This window comes from Anolis carolinensis, chromosome 2 (assembly GCF_035594765.1).
Source record: "Anolis carolinensis isolate JA03-04 chromosome 2, rAnoCar3.1.pri, whole genome shotgun sequence".
Taxonomy (NCBI): Eukaryota; Metazoa; Chordata; class Lepidosauria; order Squamata; family Dactyloidae; genus Anolis; species Anolis carolinensis.
In genome coordinates, this window is record NC_085842.1 from 102,477,627 (window position 1) to 102,498,688 (window position 21,062).

The following is a 21,062-nucleotide window of genomic DNA, read 5'->3' on the forward strand; positions in this document are numbered from 1 at the left end:
ACTGATTGCCATTTAAAACTCACCATTTTCCAAGGAATACTCCTTTGAGATTGCTAGCCTTCCTTCTTCAAGGGCCATCCTGTAATTTACACTGTTTCCTCTTATTGTGTTATATAACTCTATGGAACCAAATGAAATGTCACTCAAGATGTGTTGTTGAAAGCTTTTGTGGTTGGAATCACTGGGTTGCTGTGAGTTTTCCGGCCGTACAGCCCAGAAAATTCACAGCAACCCTGTCACTCAAGAGATTTCTCTTTAAAGATTAGTCTATCACCTTACACAAAAATTGCTAGAATAGATGCTTGTGAGATATGCTGCAGGTAGTACATATTCCTTTCCCACCCTGATAAAGTAATGTTGATGGCATTCTCCTGGGTGCAGAGATATAAAAGAAATTTGAGGGAAACTATTGGAGGGTTACACTTTGTAGTTTTATTTTGATGCCTGTTTTATGGAGTTAGAAGACAAATGTCTATTTATGTCACCTAAATATATTCTTTGGTAATTGCTCTTACAACCACTCAAGTGAAGCTGGAAACAAACTGACATAACAGTTGATAGTAATTGGCTTATTCAGTACTCATGTCTTTACTTCGTGACACATGTATACAGGTTGATGCACTCTTCTGGACATAATTCTTCGCAAAGGGGATAATAACAAGCATTGCACATCATGGCAGAAGGTAAAATACAGATCTGAAAACAAACCTTGAATAACAAAGAACAGTCGATTCCATAATATTTTGTGCCATACATGAAAATCCAAAGCACTGTTGTGGTTGTGCTGGCACTGTTAATTATTCGGTTTGTCAGCTCTCTGATTGTGGCACACTGTAGTGCTCATTTGGGAGCTGACAGGAGGACAGATTTTAGCCTGTGATTGATCTTCCTTAGAACATGAGCTCATAGTACTGTTAGTTCAACTCTATTAAAAAACTAAAATCTCTTTGTTCAAACTCTTGCCTGGCTGAAATGCTTCCTGTGTTCAATTTGATTGAGAAAAACAGTGACACATTGCCTGAAAGGGCAGCAAACATGAGTGTTGATCACAAACAAGACTATCTTTCAATAGCTTAGTTGGAAATTATCATCAAAACAGTCAGCAAGCTTGCACTGTTGTAAATAATGAAACACAGTGTTTTGATAAACTTGAAAGAACTAGTGTCACAAGCAGGGTAAGAGAAGCAATCTGAGAACCAAGCATTTGGTTTATTTTTTTTAAAGCACACTTTAAAATCCTGCATCAAAAATGAGGGTTTTGCCTCTCAGCGGATTGATCAAAATTCAGTTTTAAAAACACATACCAATGAAAATGGTTTCCTTACAGATTTTGCTGCAGAGAATACAAAAAGTATTAATCATTACAGTGACAAATCCTTCTTTAATTTTCCTTTTCTTTGCCATCTTGCCATTTAAGTAAAATAGTAATTATGTTAATGGCTTTATGATACTTGCTGTTCATGAAATAAAGAACTACATAATTAAAGTAAATTATTAGTCTGGTTTTCTCTTCCGCAGACTTGAGTTTCAGTCTACTGAGCTATGCTGTTGAGCCATTTCCACTCTTTACAGTGGAGCTGCCACATATATGCTGCAAGAGAGTCAAGAAAGATGTGCAGTAGACTTCATGGTGAGTCCAGGATTTGGGCTCTGTGGAGACAAGCTCCGCACCTATGAAAACTTTTGCTACTGCTTCTTTCAATTAATCTCAGAAGTGCTACACAACCCTTTGCATACTGATATCCCAAGCCTGGCTATCTTGCATCCTGTTCTCAGAATTGTCCTCCCACAAACCCCTCCCCAAAAAATAAAAACAAAAACCCTCTTGGTCAGTTAACTTATTTATGGAGTGGCCAGTCCAAGATGCACCTACTTCAAATCTTCAGCATACATGGTTAAGCTCTAACAGCATTTTATAACCAAATAGAAATTTAGAGTCCAACTATCAATGGCTATTTCTTATACGTGGTTTTCCTATGCTGGGATCTATTTGCGGGTGTCTCTTTGATTGCTAAAAGCCCAGCAGACAGACTGTGCACATGGAAGATAATAACACTCTATGTGAAAGGGAGGACAAATGTTCATGCAGGGGAGGAGAGGAGGGATAGGGGCTGGAGGAAAAAAGGGAGGTTGTTTTTCAAAATCCTGGAAATCTACATATGGAGGGAAGCAGGGAGAGCTCATAAGAGGGTAGAAAGTTACATAAAAGGAAAGATATATGGGACCATGGGGAAGTTGCACAGGAGGAATTGAGAAGATTAAATCCTAACATAGAAAACCAACACAGCCAGTTGCAAGTACAATATTGAATCTTGCAATCCAATAAAATGGCTTTTGATATAGCAGATTCACTTGTAAATAGGGGTAAGTGGATTTCGATGAAAACGGTCAAGTCGTCCTTGGCCCAGATTTTAAGGAAACATCCTACGGAAATTAAGATCATGTCCATTATATGGCTCCATAGAGACCACTATAATCTTGCCTCACACCTCCTAATAACATTCAAGGATGCCACAATACCTAATGAGGCAAAAATAAATCCTGGTTGAACTATTGGGGAATCTATATAAGGAAGGTATTCCAGAATCCTATAATTCGACCTCTAGCCTCCGTCTCATCCTCTTCATCAATGCCAGCTCCTCAGAAAACCAAGGAGCCGGCTTGAGAGGGGACGCTCAGGGATGATTGTGTCCATCGTCTTGGCTATCTCGGTGTTATAGAGATCAACCAAGGCATCAACAGGATCATCAGCCATCATGTCAGGCATCATCCCAAGAGCCATCAGGAATCCATCAGGATCCATAAACTCCCTTGTGTATGGTAGAAGGAAGTTGATCTGGATGATCCTTAGGGGTCACTCCAAAACTTAGGATTGTATGATGTTGTTGTTGTTGTTGTTGTTGTTTTTTATTATTATTAGTATTAGTATTGAGAGGCTGGATGGCCATCTGTTGGGAGTGCCTGGATTGTGTCCTGCATGACAGAATTGGGTTGGACTGGATGGCCTTTAGGGCTGTCTCCTAACTGTCTGATGCTATGATTCGATGTGTATTATTATTGTGCAGATATTGGATGGCCATCTGTCAGGAGTGGTTGGATTGTGTCCTCCTGCATGATATAAGGAAGTTGAACTGGATGATCCTTAGGGGTATCTGTTAACCTTAGAATTGTATGATATTCTTCTTCTTCTTCTTCTTCTTCTTCTTCTTCTTCTTCTTCTTCTTCTTCTTATTATTATTATTATTATTATTATTATTATTATTATTATAAAGAGGCTGGCTGGCCATCTGTTGGGAGTGCTTGGATTGTATCGTCCAATGGCAGAGTTGGGTTGGACTGGATGGCCTTTAGGGGTTTCTCCTAACTGTCTGATTCTATGATTCGATTTGTATTATTACTGTGCAGATCTTGGGTGGCCATCTATCAAGAGTGCTTGGTTTGTGTTGTCCTGCATGGTAGAAGGAAGTTGAACTGGATGATCCTTAGGGGTGTCTCCTAACCTTATGATTGTATGATCTTCTTCTTCTTCTTCTTCTTCTTCTTCTTCTTCTTCTTCTTCTTCTTCTTCTTCTTCTTCTTCTTCTTCTCCTCCTCCTCCTCCTCCTCCTCCTCCTCTTCTTCTTATTGAAAGGCTGTGTGGCCATCTGTTGGGCGTGCTTGGATTGTGTCCTCCATGGCAGAATTGGGTTGGACTGGATTACCACAGTAATTATTTCATATTACAGTAGAATCTCACTTATCCAACATTCGCTTATCCAGTGTTCTGGATTATCCAACGCAGTCTGCCTTTTAGTAGTCAATGTTTTTGTAGTCAATGTTTTAAATTCATTGTGATATTTTGGTGCTAAATTTGTAAATACAGTAATTACAACATAGCATTATTGAGCATTGAACTACTTTCTCTGTCAAATTTGTTGTATAACATGATGTTTGGTGCTTAATTTGTATAATCATTACCTAATTTGATGATTAATCAGCTTTTCCTGAATCCCTTCTTATTATCCAACATATTCACTTATCCAACATTCTGCCAGCCTGTTTATGTTGGATAAGTGAGACTGTACTGTATATTTATAATCTTATATTATCTTCTTAGAACTGGATTATATGAGGCCCCTTCTACACAGCTGTATAAAATACACACTGAAGTGAATTATCTGGCAGTGTGGACTCAAGATAATCCAGTTCAAAGCAGATAATATAAGATTATAAATGGGTAATATAGATATGGAAGGGCCTTGAGTCTACACTGCCATATAATCCAGTTAAAATCAGATAATCTGTATCTTATAGGCAGTGTGGAAGAGGCCTGAGGCCTACCTGTGCCTGTTCCCTGGGCTGAGTAGGTTGCTAGGAGACCAAGTGGGCAGAGTTTAGCCTTGTAACTGGCAGCAATTGGATAAAAAACAATTATTCCTCTCCCTCTAATTAGGACTTTATTTTTCTTTTCTTTTTGTTGTATGAACGTAGAGGCATGGATGAGGGGTTGTGTTGCCAAGTTTAGTGTTTCTGGGATGTGTAGTTTTGTTGTTTTGTCCTAGGCCGAATTTTTTTTATCCTTTTATATATATATATATAGATATAGATGTTGTTTTAAACTTTTGATTATCCTACTTTATGTAATGATGTATGTGTTTTGAATTGATTATTTTATGATGTTTTGATGTTGATTGAGCTCGTCCCCATGTAAGCCGCTCCGAGTCCCTTCGGAGAGATGGAGGCGGCATACAAAAATAAAATTATTATTATTAGATTATTATCTGAAACCACAGAGGAAATATATTAGTAGGACCAGTTGAATTTATTTATTTATTTATTTATTTACAACATTTCTACCCCGCCCTTCTAACCCGAGTAATCTATGCGATATAATTATTTAAATGGGTTTTCAAGACAAGGAGTCACCTCCTACATGGGTTATGTCTGTGCTCAATAATTGTTATTTAAAAATACGGGAAAGGGAGGCATAATCTAATTCGGCCTAGGGTGAGCAACAGAGTGCTTGTAGATTTAAAACGGCCTCCTGACACAGTAAAATTGGGTGCCCAAGTTGGCGGGCCCTCCAATCTGAAGGTGGTGCTGCTGAACGCCAGGTCTGTCAATGGTAAAGCTGCAATCATCCAGGATCTTATCCTGGATGAGCAGGCAGACCTGGCGTGCATAACGGAGACCTGGTTGGATGAGGCTGGGGGGGGGGGGCAATCTCACCCAGCTTTGTCCACCAGGTTATGCCGTGCAGCATCAACCAAGATCTGGAGGGAGGGGAGGAGGGGTTGCAGTGGTCTATAAGGAGTCCATCCCCCTGACCAGGTGCCCCATCCCGCAGTCTACCTTGTTTGAGTGTGCTCATCTGAGGGTAGGGGGCCGGGACAGTTCAGGGATTCTGCTAGTGTACCGACCACCCCGCTGCACTACAGTCTCCCTGCCTGAGCTAGCAGGGATGGTCTCTGGCCTGGCGCTGGAGTCCCAACGGCTCATTGTGCTGGGGGACTTCAATGTCCATGCTGAGACCACTCCTTCTGGTGCAGCTCAGGACTTCATGGCCGCCATGGCAACCATGGGGCTGTCCCAACTAGTATCTGGCCCTACCCACAGAGCAGGGCACACACTTGACTTGGTTTTCTGCCAGGGAGGGTAGGAAGGTGGCGGTGTGGAGGAGCTCACCATCGCTCCTTTGCCATGGACCGACCATCACCTGATCAGGTTTAGAATCACTGCGCCCCCCAACCTCCGCAGGGGTGGAGGACCCAAAATGGTCCGCCCTAGGAGGCTTATGGATCTGGATGGATTCCTGATGGCTCTTGGGGAATTTCCCGCCACCTTGGCTGGTGATCCTGTCGATGCTCTGGTCGCCCTCTGGAACAAGGAGGTGACTAGGGCAATAGACACGATCGCTCCGGAACGTCCCCTCTTGAGTACCCGAGCTAAACCATCTCCTTGGTTCACTGAGGAGCTGGCAGCGATGAAGCGAAAGAAGAGGGAACTAGAGGGTGTGTGGCGTTCGAAGCCGAGCGAGCCAAACCGAACACGGCTATGTCTCTATCTTAGGGCATATGCCGCGGCAATAGATGCTGCAAAGAATGTTTTCTTTGCAGCTAATATTGCGTCCGCAAAGAACCGTCCGGCGGAGCTGTTTCGAGTTGTCAGAGGTTTGTTATATCCCGCCCCCCAAGACGGGATCCCTGACAACTCGGCAGCCCGCTGTGAAGCATTTGCTCAGTTCTTTGCGGACAAAGTCGCTTTGATCCGTTCTAGCTTTGACACCATATTAACGGCAGTCTCCGAGGATGTAGCAAGAGCACCTGCTTGTCCCATTTTGATGGATTCGTTTCAATTGGTTCAGCCTGAGGACGTGGACAAGGTGCTTGGAGAGGTGAGGGCTACCACATGCATCCTAGACCCCTGCCCATCCTGGCTGATAAAGGAAGCCAGAGGGGGGTTGGCCGAGTGGGTGAAGGTGGTGGTGAATGCCTCCCTTCAGGAAGGCATTTTTCCAGCGAGCCTCAAATTGGCTGTGATCAAACCGCTGTTGAAGAAGCCATCACTGGACCCCACTCAATTGGAGAACTTTCGGCCTATTTCCAATCTCCCCTTTTTGGGCAAGGTCATGGAACGTGTGGTGGCCGCACAACTCCAGGCATTCTTGGTTGACACTGATTTTCTGGATCCGGTGCAGTCTGGCTTCAGGCCGGGGCATGGTACCGAGACAGCCTTGGTCGCCTTAGTCGATGATCTACGCCGGGAACTGGACAGGGGGAGTGTGTCCCTGCTGGTTCTGCTGGACCACTCACCGGCCTTCGATACCGTCGATCACGGTATCCTTCTGGGGCGCCTTGCCGGGATGGGTCTCGGAGGTACTGTTCTGCAGTGGCTCCGGTCTTTCCTGGAGGGTCGGTCCCAGATGGTGTCCTTGGGGGACACCTGCTCGGCCCCACAACCATTGACTTGTGGGGTCCCGCAGGGGTCAGTACTGTCCCCCATGTTGTTTAACATATACATGAAGCCGTTGGGAGAGATCATCCGGAGTTTCGGGGTGCGGTGTCATCTGTACGCAGATGATGTCCAGATCTGTCACTCCTTCCCACCTGTCACTAAGGAGGCTGTCCAGGTCCTGAACCGGTGTCTGGCCGCTGTGTCGGACTGGATGAGGGCTAACAAATTGAAATTGAATCCAGACAAGACAGAGGTCCTCCTGGTCAGTCGTAAGGCTGAACAGGGAATAGGGTTACAGCCTGTGTTGGACGGGGTCACACTCCCCCTGAAGACACAGGTTCGCAGTCTGGGGGTTCTCCTGGACTCATCACTGAGCCTGGAGCCTCAGGTCTCGGCGGTGGCCAGGGGAGCCTTTGCACAACTCAGACTTGTGCGCCAGCTGCGCCCGTTCCTTGGGAGGTCTGACTTGGCCACGGTGGTCCACGCTCTGGTTACAGCTCGTTTGGACTACTGCAACGCTCTCTACGTGGGGTTGCCTCTGAAGACGGCCCGGAAGCTCCAACTAGTACAACGGGCAGCAGTCAGACTAATAACTGGGGCGGCTTACAGGGAGCGTACCACCCCCTTGTTAAGCCAGCTCCACTGGCTGCCGATATGCTACCGAGCCCAATTCAAAGTGCTGGTTTTGACCTATAAAGCCCTAAACGGTTCTGGCCCAATCTACTTGTCCGAACGTATCTCCTCCTATGAGCCAGGAAGATCCCTGAGGTCATCTGGAGAGGCCCTGCTCTCAGTCCCGCCTGCCTCACAGGCGCGGCTGGTGGGAACGAGGGACAGGGCCTTCTCGGTGGTGGCTCCCCGGCTATGGAACACCCTCCCCAGAGATATACGGCAAGCCCCAATCCTTTTGAGTTTTAGAAAAGCCTTAAAACATGGCTTTGTGCCCAGGCTTTTAATGAATAAATGATAAAGACGACCCAGATTGTTATATGGATAAAGTTGGAGGATATTGGACGAACGGATTTTAAACACGTTTTATGTTTTATATTTTATACTGTATTTAATTGGTTGTATTTTTTATATGTTGTTGTTTTTAATGATGTATCGGCATCGAATTGTTGCCAATTGTACGCCGCCCTGAGTCCCTCCGGGTGAGAAGGGCGGGATAGAAATATTTGAAATAAATAAATAAATAAATAAAAAGTGCAGTAGAGTCTCACTTATCCAAGCTTCGCTTATCCAACGATCTGTATTATCCAACACAGTCTGCCTATTAGTAGTCAATGTTTTTGTAGTCATTGTTTTCAATACATTGCAATGTTTTGGTGCTAAAGTCATAAATACAGTAATTACTCCATAACGTTACCATGTATTGAACTGCTTTTTCTATCAGTTTGTTGTAAAACGTGACATTTTGGTTCTTAATTTGTAAAATCATTATGTAATTTGATGTTTAATAGGCTTTTCCTTAATTCCTCCTTATTATCCAACATTTTCGCTTGCCCAATGTTCTGCCAGCCCGTTTATGTTGGATGAGACTCTACTGTAATAGCAAATATAAAGGCATCCTGATAACTAATTGAGAATAATATTTACATTCAAAGAGAACATATGCAGATTAATATTTTAAAAAACTCCAATTGAAATGAAACAATGCACACAGACTAGAAATCTGATGATTTGCCCTAGTTAGAACAGATGTATTGGATCAATTATTGAATTATAACTCAACACATAAGTAAATCACATGGATTCAGTGGGTCCACTCCAATCAGGACTAACAACAGAGTTTAGAGCATGGTTACTGCAATTAAACAGCATTTATGTAATAGTTTAACAAGCCATATGTTGCCCAAAACTTTGGCTCTAGAATTCCATGCATTGTTTTCTTCAAAACATTATGCTACTGAAGCAATGGTTTTAGCATGCCTTTCTTATATTTTGGCATAGCAATATGGTCATGATTTCACAAATTCAGATTCTCATTAAATGAGGAAAATATGGCATCATCTATCAGCAAAATTCAGTTATGGGAATCTTTTATCTGACACACTCGCTGAAAAAAGAAATTAATCTCTGAGAGATTTATTGTTTCATACCAGCTCAGCACAATGAAGGCGCTGCTCGTATTTAAATAACAGTTCTGGCTGTGCAGAGCTACATTGAGACAACAGATATGTAATTTCTGTGAGGTGCTTATCTGAGGAATCTTATAGGGAGATATAGGCACACATGAGTGAGATGTAACACAATCACACACAACCACAGGAGGAAGACAGTTCTTGTGGCCTCATTTATAACACTCTGCTCCTGGGCTAATTCTGCCCCGCTCTATTGGAGCATGAAGTTCTGAATAGGAAGTTCTTCACTTGAGCACCTGTATGCACATTGAATTTCCAAGCAACCTCTTATCCAAATCACATGGAGTCCAAATAAGTGAGTAACTGTTCTTAATTAGAACTTCCTATTCCAACCTCTGCAATCAACATTAGAGGTTGTGGGGTGGTGGACAGTATGGGAGTGCAAGGCCAGGGCCAAGAACTGGGATCCACTGATGCAGTTACATATTTGTGCCCCCCAGTTGAGTAACATGTAGGCAGCACATTAAAAAAACAATAAAACAAAATGATAAAAAGCAGTAATAATAAATAGTATTAGAACATTAAAATTAGGAAAAGTTATACGTAATTTCTGGTATCACACTTTGTTTTGAAGTCATACACTACTAACATGTCAATTTGGATACAATTTAAAAATTATTGGAAATAACTGCACCCAGTCTCTGGGCACATATTCTTTTGGAAATAAATGGCATTCATAACCTTATTGAAAAGGAAAAATAATGTCATATCTGTTTGGCAAATATGAATCTCCATGAACATGTAGAGACCACCTTTTGAAAACCACTAGTCAAGAAAAGCATGACCTTGGTAGAATTCAACCTTTGGAACAAGTGATATTTTTAAGCATTCATGTAATGGTACACAGGTAACTCAGCTGTTAAATTGAAAAACCATGTCTTTGAACTGCCAAAGACATGCCACTACAAAAATATATTTAGTTAGCAGGGGATGGTTTTTCTTTGGAGTTGAAACTGCAGCTGCAGTTGCAGTTGTAATTGCCCAAAAGATATACTCTCCCTTGAAATCTCTTAGTTTAAAATATGCTCTTAGAGATTAAAAACAAACAGACCAAAGTCTTCTTTGAAAAATAACATATCTTGCTTACTCACAAACATCTTGTATTAATTCACCGCCATACAGGCACATTTCTTATTAAAGTTCAGTTATGGAACTGAACAGATTAAACTGCTGAGCTGCTGAACTTGCTGACCGAAAGGTCGGCAGTTCAAATCTGGGGGAGTGGGGTAAGCTCCAGCTGTTAGCCCCAGCTTCGGCCAACCTAGCAGTTCGAAAACATGCAAATGTCAGTAGACCAATGGGTACCACTCCGGCGGGAAGGTAACGACGCTCCATGAGGTCATGCCCGCCACATGACCTTGGAGGTATCTACAGACAATGCTGGCTCTTTGACTTAGAAATGGAGATGAGCACCACCCCCAGAGTTGGGCGTGACTAGACTTAATGTCAGGGGAAAACCTTTAGCTTTACTATAGATAGGATGTAGTTCTCTGTGTGTTGAGTACACAGGGTATCATTCTTAACCAATAGTCCATAGTCTTTATGTATAGTTGTACTCACTGAAGTCCATAAGTCATACTTCTCTACTGAAGTCTGAATAGCAACATGCATCCACCTCCACTGAGGTGTAAAGCAGACTGAATACAAAATGGAATCCTGAGTTTGAACATGCTCAGTACAAGCACATGTCTATAACCCCTCCCACACCAAAGAGGTACAGTCAAACTAGCAAATCAACATACACATAGAATACAGGTTGGCAAATATATACATTAACAAATAAATAGTGAAAGAGGTTGCTATTTCCAACAAAAATAAGTAGGGAAATATGTGGATGGGTGTCAGCTGGAATGTTAAATGCAATGTTAGGGGAAACCATTATGCAGTAACTGGAAACATGGATGATCAAGACTTTGAGTCCAAGTAATTCTGGCCAGATATTTTGCAAATGGGTGAAAGGCATGTTATCAACAGCAGCTAGTTCTTGCTGACCTAGCTCTTTCTTTCTTTCTTTCTTTCTTTCTTTCTTTCTTTCTTTCTTTCTTTCTTTCTTTCTTTCTTTCTTTCTTTCTTTCTTTCTTTCACCTAGCTATTGAAAGAAGTTGGTCAGCATCAGCAGGGTAACTCCAACTTAGGACCCTTCCAGATAGGATCAAAACATGGGACCTGTCTCAGGTTTACCTGAGGCTTTCAAATGATGCCTCCGTTAACCTAAATTAATCCAGAATAAACTGGGATTTCCCAGTTTACTTCAGATTAATTAGACACCTAGTAAGATCTGGACCTTAATATGAGGTCTGGATCTTTCTAGGTGTGGGTCAATGCTTTCCAGGTGTGGGCTCACACTCAGGTCCCTCTGTCAAAAGTTCCTGGCACTACAAAATGACATGTCAGAAAGTTGTGGGGGGGGAGGGAAATCCCTCCTTCTCCCCTTCCAACCCCCCGATGTGCCATTTTGACATGCCAGGAGCTTTCAACAGAGGGACCTGAGTATGTAATCAGGAACCTCAGGTAAGTTTAGGGGGTAAATGGGGGACTGGGGGCTGTCTGGATGCCCTCCTGGGCATGTATTCACTCTCCCGGTAAGATTTTATATCATTATATAATTTTGTCTGACTATGTTGGTTTAATGTATTGATGTTAGGTTTAATACATTGATCTTAGCTTTAATTTGATCTTAGGTTTTAATTGCTGTTTTCATATGCCGGGTTTTCCTGGGATTTTATGTCAGCATTTCTTTGTTTTATGGAGGCATTGAATGTTTGCCGTTGTATGTTGGAATCCGCCCTGAGTCCTCTTATATTAAAGCCCAGGGTTTAGTCCCTCCCAGGATTGAAGGCCTGTGTGGAAGAGCCCTTGGAGTAAGGAGATGAATCTCTATCACTGCTGCCCATCTTGGCTCCAGGAAGAAAAGCTGATGCCTTCAACAAATGGTAAACAGAGGTAGGACCCAGGTACATATCATATACATACAGACATTCATATGTAGATAACATATGGACTTGGGCCCTGAAAAATATATCTCCAAAACAATTATTGTCTCAGGCATCAAAGGAATGGCATTTTAGAAAGTAAGCAAACTTGCAGAATTAAATAATTGAAGATTCAGCCAAAACAAAATATTGCCCTGCTGAACTGTATCTCCCGTCATATTGAATTTATCAATGTAAGCATTATTCGAATTTATTCCTCTTGTATGAATGAAATTGTGAACTTAAAATGTCACCGAAGATGTATTACCATGATATTCCTTCTGATAAGGGCATGTGAAAGGGTATAAAAGGAGCAGATTAAGAGAGCTAAAGTAATGTATATGTTTGAGCTTACATGTGTATGTGTGTGCGCACACACAGAAAGAAAGGAAGGGAGAGAAGGAAGGGAGTATGTGTAATTTCTTAGTTATACACAAAGCCATCCTAACCACATCAGAATTTACGAAAATGGGGGGAGGAGAAATAAAGAATCGTAATGTGCTTAGAAAGAAGAATGATCCAATTAAATGCTCATTTTTGATCAATAACTGTACAATAAAGGACCTCACCTCTGGCTATTCTCCCACCAAGAATCAGCAATTCAATAAAAGAGAGCTTGGAAAGTTACTTTTTGAAAGTAATTCAAACCTGTTACAGTATTTCAAAATAATATGTTGCTTTTACTTATTGCAGTGTTGAAAAGATAACGTGTGTCACTCGTTTAGCTATTTGTGGCATTTTTATTCCTGGAATGCTCATGTCAAAACATCTCTTGAACTGCCCTTTAAAAGTATCATTTCAAAGTACTTTGAAACAAACCATTACTGTTACATCAGTAAAACTAATGCTATTCATATTTTAAAAATGGGGATTTGTTTCAGCCTCATCAACAAGAAAAATAAATAAATCTAAAAACAACTAACAGTAACTATTTTACAAATATTTGAAGCACGGTCTTTCCTCAAAATATTTCTGTGAAGTCTCAGAATAGTTATGGGCATTATATTTACCTATGCTATTGCTAGGTGGAAAGACTGTCATTGAACCACAGCTAGAATTCAGTCACTTTCAAGCTAAGGAGACATGTATGGGAATCTGTTATGAAATAGGCAGCTATTATTTGGTTCTGAACCAGCAAATGAAAACCAAACCTCTTGAACAAATATTCTAAAAAGTTTATTTAGAGGGGATGTAGCACAAGAAAGTTGTATTTTTTAATCCCTGTCCCTATGACTGAGTTCTTGTCCCCTGCACTGATCAAGATGTTGCACACTGTCATTGCCTGCTTGTACTTTTCTGTCCTTCACATGAACTTACATCACTTTATCAATTCAGCTACAAAGCTTCAGTGACTCCTTCTGTATTTCAGAACCACCAATCTGGGACTCCAAAAGGCATAGTTGAAATCTTTGAGGTTCCTTCACAAAGCTCCAACAAAAGAGCTTAACAATTGTAATCCAAGTACCATGACAGAGATTGCATTCCTGGGACCATTTGGTTGATAATAAAGCTCACTGTACTTAGTGGATCTTTCCATATGAAGAATTCTGTTGCATGTCATTAGGGAAATATTCAATATCTAAAGTAACTGATTAACTCACCAGTTTTCTCAGTCTTGTGTTTCGGACTTTCTTGTCCTGGAAGGCACGGGCAAGGCCCCTCACATCGAGCCACAATATTTTTTCCAGATGTACAGGCATGAAAATCCAATTTGCACTATAAAAACAACAGAAGGGGAAAAGAAGGATTTTCATTTGAGTAAACATGGAGAAGAAAAAAAATGTACATTATCACCTTTAAGGACAAGTTTTCATTAGAACTATTTGTGTTTACTCCTTAAAAACAGTTATTTGTCTAACCAGCTCTCTGGTTCTACAGCATGGAGGGGGTATTCTTTCAGGTTTATTAGGATTTGTTTTCTCTTTTCACAATATCTATCTGAATGAGGAATGAAAGAAAAATTCAAAAATATTGGAAATTGTTCAAAAGATGTGAAATTTTATATGAGTGAGAGTCTTCATAGTTCAGGATTACTAGATAGAAAACACACATTGGGATTTCTTTTGAGCTAGAATTAATGCAGTTTGGCATCTCCTTCACTGCCGTGGCCCAATGCTATGAAATCATGGGAGATGTAGTTTTATAAGGTCTTTAGCATTCTCTGCCAAACAGTTCTAGTGCCTCACCAAATTTCAAATCCCAGAATCCCATAGCATTGAGCTATGACAGTTAAAAGTTGTGTCTGATGACATTAATTCTAGAGCATAGATGCATGCTTTGTGTGGGAAATGCCATTTCTGAACTTCTGTTTTTAAAATGCTATTCTCTTACTGCTGCTCTTACATTCAGTTGTCGAATTTACAACCCTGCTGTAATGAAAGACATGTAAATATGAAACTTATTTATTTATTATTCATTTATTATATTTATATCCTGCTTTCTTTCACCCTGAAGGGGATTTAAAGCGGCTCACAATATGGCAAAATTCAATGTTGCATATACAAACAGATAAAAATACAATACATCATATATAAAAACCAAATAAACATATAAATACTGTACATATAAATATATACACCGGCTCCACCCTCCTTCACCTACGGAGCCGGTGCAATGTTATACTCTAAAAACCTGTGCGTGTCCTGGGCTAAAATCAGTGCATGCTGCCAATTTTAGCCCTTTGTGATGAAGTTGTGCATGTCTTTTAAATTTATATTGGAGAATTTAAAATCCATCTAAATACACTCATAAGTGCAGAGAAGAATTCAGATGGAAGCAATTGTGAAGCACTTATATATATTCTACAGCATGGCATCTTTCTTTTCTATTTTGCTACAACAATAAAGCAGAGTGAGAAAGGGAATGCTACAAGATGTTACAAGATAAATGCTTTTTGCTTTGAAAATACCACAAATAGCCTGGTGCAGGCTTGTGTGTATTTTCACTAAGAGGACACGGGCGTCCGAGGCTTTAATCTAGCAGCAGGAGACCATTATCCTCTGACAACATGCTCTCCCAATGACATTATCTCCTGGGCACTTTCTGAACTTCAGAGGACCCTGATGATTGCAAGCTCCCTGTGATGTTCTCGCCTTCAGATTTAGAACACGTGCTGCTTTTCTGCATGGTTGTTGCTATGAGTTGTAATAGTTAAAGTGGTTTCAGACTGCATTAATTCTAAAGTGCAAATGCACCCCTTGATATCAATTTACATGGTTAAAAAATGTACACTTATAGGTATAAAAATACAGAGCTACACTGTAGTGTTATTTAGTAGGCTGTGAATGTGAATAAAAGCAGATAATATATGAATGAGGTTTTTAGTTTGCTGTGCTGAATATCTATCTATCTATCTATCTATCTATCTATCTATCTATCTATCTATCTATCTATCTATCTATCTATCTCACAACCCTCCACCCACAAAAGCTGCCTCCAGATTGCTAACCGTTCCTCCGCAAGAGGTTTTGGGGATGTCAGAGGACTGAAGGTGGGAGAAAAGGAGCAATGCCTCCCAGTTCTACAGATGCATGAGCTTTTTTGAGCACACTTCACAATCAAAATGAACACTCCTTTTATATTTAGTTGGGATTTTTCATTATAGTGTAGTGGTTCCAATGCAGAACCAAGGCCTGTCCCCAGCGAGTCATAAAAATAACTGGTATCCTCAGGCGAGTTTTTCTTCCTTCCTCTCAGCCACCCAGCAGAGTTGATGAAGATAAAGCAGGTAGGGGGAGTGTTATGCCTTGACTCTTTGGAGGAAAGGTAGAATGTAAATCTAACAAGCAGATGCCTATGGATTTTTTTAAAGGGCTGCTTAACCTTTACATTATTTGATTACTGTGCCATCTAGCAGTCTGACGATACCTTTTTGGTTCAGTCACTGTTAGCTCAGATCCTATCTGAGTAAACATGTGGAGTTGGTTCATGTGTGTATGTTGGTATGGGCATGTGGGTGAGAGGGTGTTTTTTTTTTTAGAATTGCTCATACTTAATATGAAAAAGCATCTCTCAAATTGAGGTTTGAAGTGCATCTACACTGTAGAATTAATGCAGTTTGACAAAATAGAGAAGTGAACACAAGAGATACTTTCCTGAAATTTCATGTTGTTATGTATCCCCTCTGGTACCAATTCCTGGGTAAAGACAATTCTAGTGATTCTCAAGCATTAAGCGACATTTGTTTGTACTGATCCCTAAAGACTGAATAAGTATTCTTGAACCTTTTTATTGCAAATGGAAATCAACTGTTATCTGCTGTATTCGCTGCTAAATTCACATTGTTACAAGATATAAGAAAGGTCCGTGCGTGTCACGGGGGAAAAGAGATGATAAAACCAGTCCCAGAACCACCCCTTCATTACTTTGTACAGCTGAATGAGCTTGACAAGTTATTATACAGTATATTTTGGTGAAAATGGACCCTTGAGAATTCTCCATGTAACTTGCGAGATGATTTCATTAAACAAAACATACAGCAATATGTAGGTTTGCATAAATATTCATAATTCAAAGGAAATGTAAAAGTTAGGCCATGAACACTTTTTAAATATCTCTCTCTCATTTGTACGCCCCTAGTCTGCTGCAACCAACTTCAGAGAACAAGGCAGACACTGGGGAATACAGTATAGTCTTTCCTTCTGGTGATAATGGTTCCGTCACTAAGGGTCAAATAAGAATTTAATATCCTCTCTTGACTTCATTTCTTTTTTGTTTCTTGCAGGTTAGCCTATTGATTATTTCACCTGAAGGATAAAGGATTTCATGAGGAGGTCTAGTCTAAAAAAATATAATACTGCAGGGTTTCATTTTGAAGTGATTTAGATTTCCCTTGCTCTACTAAAGTGACATTCCAAGAAGGAGGATGAAGTGGAGGAACTCTCTTTAAGACCTGGAAGAAGAAAGTTTAACAGCATGCTATGCGTATTATCACAATTTTAAAATCACTAGCATTTAGCTTCTTTGTATATCTCTCACACACCAAAAGTTTTCACCCCAAGTTTGTTTTTTGGGCTATATTTCTCTTTCTGTCCAGTGTGTCATTCTTATGTGCTACATATATAAAGAAAATGCTAATGCTTTGGACCCTTAAAAACACACTCCAGCATAAGAAAAGCTATAGCATTCTGAGGCCAGTTCCACACATGACTTTGATCTGCACCCAATCAGGTTTCTTAAACCTGCTTGGGTGTGGTTTACAGTCCACACACCTCCCCCCAAAACCCGTGTTTTCCTGGGAGGGGGTTCTTCCAAGAATGAACAACTTGGAAGTCCCTGAACAGACTCAGAAGTGGAGTTGGCAGCTAAAAAGATAACCTTACAAAATGGCACTACCTAGAAGAATCCTCCACCTTGTGCAACTGTGGAGCAGAACAAACAACTCCGCATCTGCATGCTTGCCCACAATGCCCTCCCTCATGCACAGAGGAAGAAATGTTTAAAGCTACAGACAATGCAGTCGCTGTTGTCCGTTTTTAGTCTAAGACTATTTAGCAGCCTGTGATCCCTTTATTTTAGGAGTTTTAAGCTTATTTATCTATGCAATGCTTTAGACACAAAATAAATAAAATATCGGATTGGCAGGGGTGAGTTTTTGGACACCACCCCTGCAAAACCACGACATTTAGGCCAGCTATGTGGCCTCCATCCCAAGAAGAAGTGAGATTTAATATCACAATTCCTCTTTGATTTTTCACCTGTCTGGAAGGGCCCTAACACTGAAACCACAATATCATGTTGTTATTTTTTTTAATAAAATGAATAGTCTATAAGTAATATGCAACCAGCTCACCAAATGTTGTGCTCTACTTCCATTGATTAAAACTTAAGCTAGATCTAAATGTTTTTAAGTTAAGTTAAGTAGGCAATCCACAGGGTTTGATAAAGACCAACCAGCATACAACTAAAATTATCTACAGAACTTTTGGATCAGCGTTCGAATTATGAACACTGTTCTCTAGGTTAATGTGCATCATTGTCATTAATATTAATAGCCATTCAACCTGTCAATCACAGTGGCTGAAAACCCAATTGATATGCACAGTCTATTGTGTAAATATGTATTTAGCCATCTGGGCAACAGACATGCTACATTCACTTTCTAAAGTGGATGTTATTTGTCTCTTTTAAGTCAATTTTACAGCTGATTAGGTCAGAAACACCATATTTACTAGGAACTAAATGTAGATTGACATGAAAGACAATTATTGACTATTGTGTAAACAGATACTTATTCAAAATTCCTCTCTCGGAACATATTTACACTCCAGGCTAGCAATTTATAATCGGCTAGGAAAACAGTAGACATCAGGAAAACTGCCATGGTTAAAAAAGTTCTGAATATATTTACAAAGGGCACCATTTAGCAATGAACTGAGTATATTTATTAGCTGGAAGACCATTCTTTCAACCACCAGGAGACATCTATAAACACAGAGGAGTCGGCCTTTGACAAAATGGCACTATCATTTACCAGCACTTCTGTTTCACCATCAGCTGAGAGGCAGCAGAAGACTGTACTGTGTTGGTCTGTCCTGTTGTGTGAAATAGGCTGATAGCAGAGTCATGGATGTTCTCTAGTGGAGATGGAACAGGAAATTGCTTTTCAAATTGGAGGTCTTTGAAGAAAACATTTCAAGACTTTGAATTTTGTGGGGTTGCTTCTCAAAGCTGGTATGGATGACACCAGATCAGGTTGTTTGGACTGCAGATTCACACACCAAGGTCACCTGATATGACAATGAAAGCACAATGGTGGATCATGCCTGTTGATCTCACTCTTGATTTTTGTGGAGTAATCTGAACTTTTACACAACTATCATGTTGACATGGCTGAAACTCTATAGAGAATTATGCTCCATGTAAAATGCCGAAGGAAGCCTGATGCATGATCAGTAGACCTGATTCTGACACTTTTCATGGACATGTTCACTCTACAGAGTTGCAGATAGCTCACACCAAAAGATAGGGGAGAGATTCTTACACCTGGTTTGTTAGGCTTTGGAGGGGTAGAGATATGATTTAGGGGAGAGATGAAGTGTTAACTTATTTATCTGGGAACCCAAATCCTGAAGGAGCTGGGGAGCTTTGGCTTTTAAAAACCTTGTACAAGATAACTCAATGCATGGCTGAATTGCAAGGCATCTAGTACTGTACTTGTTTCATTTACATTGTTATTTCAGGCAATGATCTTTTAGTTGCAATGAATGAGCTAAAATTTGCTCTTACTGTCCTGTTGCTTGGATCTGAAATTGTCTGCAGAGGGTAACTGAAGTGCTCAGCATGTTGGTGAGCCAGAGAATGTTTAGACACAGTACAGTATCAAAGTTGCAGTCAGTTGAAACCCTTCCAAATTTCATTCCCTGACACGAAGAGGTTACTGTATTTCACTGCATTACAGATTTTATGCCACTTTATGTTTGCAAAAAAGTGGGATGCAACCATTACACCAGGCATGTACAAAGTCTATCCCAGGGGCCAATTGCGGCCCTTGTTCAAATTACCATTGGCCCCCAGCCTCTGTCATAAAATCAATAATATGCAGCCTGTCAGCACTGTTGACCACAGTATAAAATACATGTGTACAGAAAAGCTATTTTATATTTCACCAGAAGATGGCACTCAAGCCGGCCAATGCCTCACAGCCTGCCGCCTCCCTTTCCTCTCTCTTCCTCAGCTAACCAGCCAACCTTCATCGCTTCTTTCTCAGGAGCACATGCGCTCCCTCAACCACCCTGGTGCACATACTCTGGCAGAGCCTTGAATAGCTGTTCCTAATTTGTTCACTAACTCACAGCCCTGCCTTCTGCTAGACCGCTAGTATGTGCATGTCCAGGTCTTCAGCATATGACAACGTGACATCACTGGGCCAATGGGAATGTGTGGAACTCAATGGCAGGTAAGTCTGGATGTCTTGAGACAGGGTTCAGAAAAGAGGAGGAGAGGTCACGCGGGGAAAAAGAGTGAACCTACAGGTACAACAAGCAAATTTCTACAAAGAAGTTACCATCTTCCAGCGAACTCTCTCTAGGTATGGGTTTCAATTGCTTCATTTTAGATAGGAAAGCCAGGATTTAAAGTCTGTGTGTGTGTGTGTGTGTGTGTGTATAAACATACACATACACACACACACACACACATATATATACACACACACATATACATGTATGTGGTGGAGAGTCCTCTACAATTTCAGTTATGAATAAGAAAGTTGCAAATCTGATTACACATTGATGTCTAACAATATTTTTAAAATGTATTTGGGTAAGTTTTAAAAAACATACAATGGGTAAGTGGAAGTTTGCTTCTCTATAGAATAATAATATGCAGCATACACCCCCAATTTATATGTTTGGGGAGCAGCTTAACCGTTTCTCGCAAAGTTGTTTAATTGCTTCTTTGATGCCATAAGGAACACCTAAATATGTGCCATTTCTACAGACGTTTATTAGATAAGTTAAGGGGTTGGCATAAAAAAAAATCCCAGTTGGCAGTCTGGTTGAAACATTTCATTGTTCCAGTGGCCTGGCTGGACGCCAAATGATACAATCATGTTCTACTATAAAACTGCTCATCTATACCTAGAAGAATCAGCTTATTTCAGGCCCTGAAGACTGATTGCTCAACCACAAAATGCTCTTTTAATATGAGATAGATTGTCCTAAGCAATAGTTGAGGACTAGCTAATTCAGCAAGAAGCAGAAATGCCAAGAAATTCACTTAATCACCCTGGTTTTTATGATGAAAATGTGTGCAAAGTGATGGAAAGTATGTACCACTCTAAAGAACCTGAAAATTTAACAAGGACTTACAATGCTTTCCCCCTAGAAGCATTAAACTAATCTGGTGAGAAACTCGAGGCCAAGGGACAAAAGCCTAGCTTGTTACTGCTAGCAAATGTAAAGCACACAAGGTGATCCATACCTCAGTTGTCAGCACACGATGGATCACTTGTGAGCAAAAGTTCACCCTGAAGCTCATCCTCCAGTTTTCCCTAAAACAGCAAACCTCCCATGAG

At 40.7% G+C, this 21,062-nt stretch overlaps 1 protein-coding gene across 4 annotated transcripts in view; it reads right to left on the reverse strand.

Moving 5' to 3' along the window:
• Positions 1-21,062, reverse strand: part of spock1 (SPARC (osteonectin), cwcv and kazal like domains proteoglycan 1) — an 862,727-nt gene that overhangs the window by 267,836 nt on the left and 573,829 nt on the right. For all 4 annotated transcript variants that reach the window (XR_010003848.1, XR_010003847.1, XM_062973887.1 and 1 more), the window contains exon 6: positions 13,648-13,762. Coding sequence is in view for 2 of the 4 variants with exons in the window: in XM_062973887.1 (XP_062829957.1) it covers positions 13,648-13,762 (115 nt within the window). In the remaining 2 variants the exon portion in view is untranslated. The remainder of the gene's footprint in view (positions 1-13,647; positions 13,763-21,062) is intronic.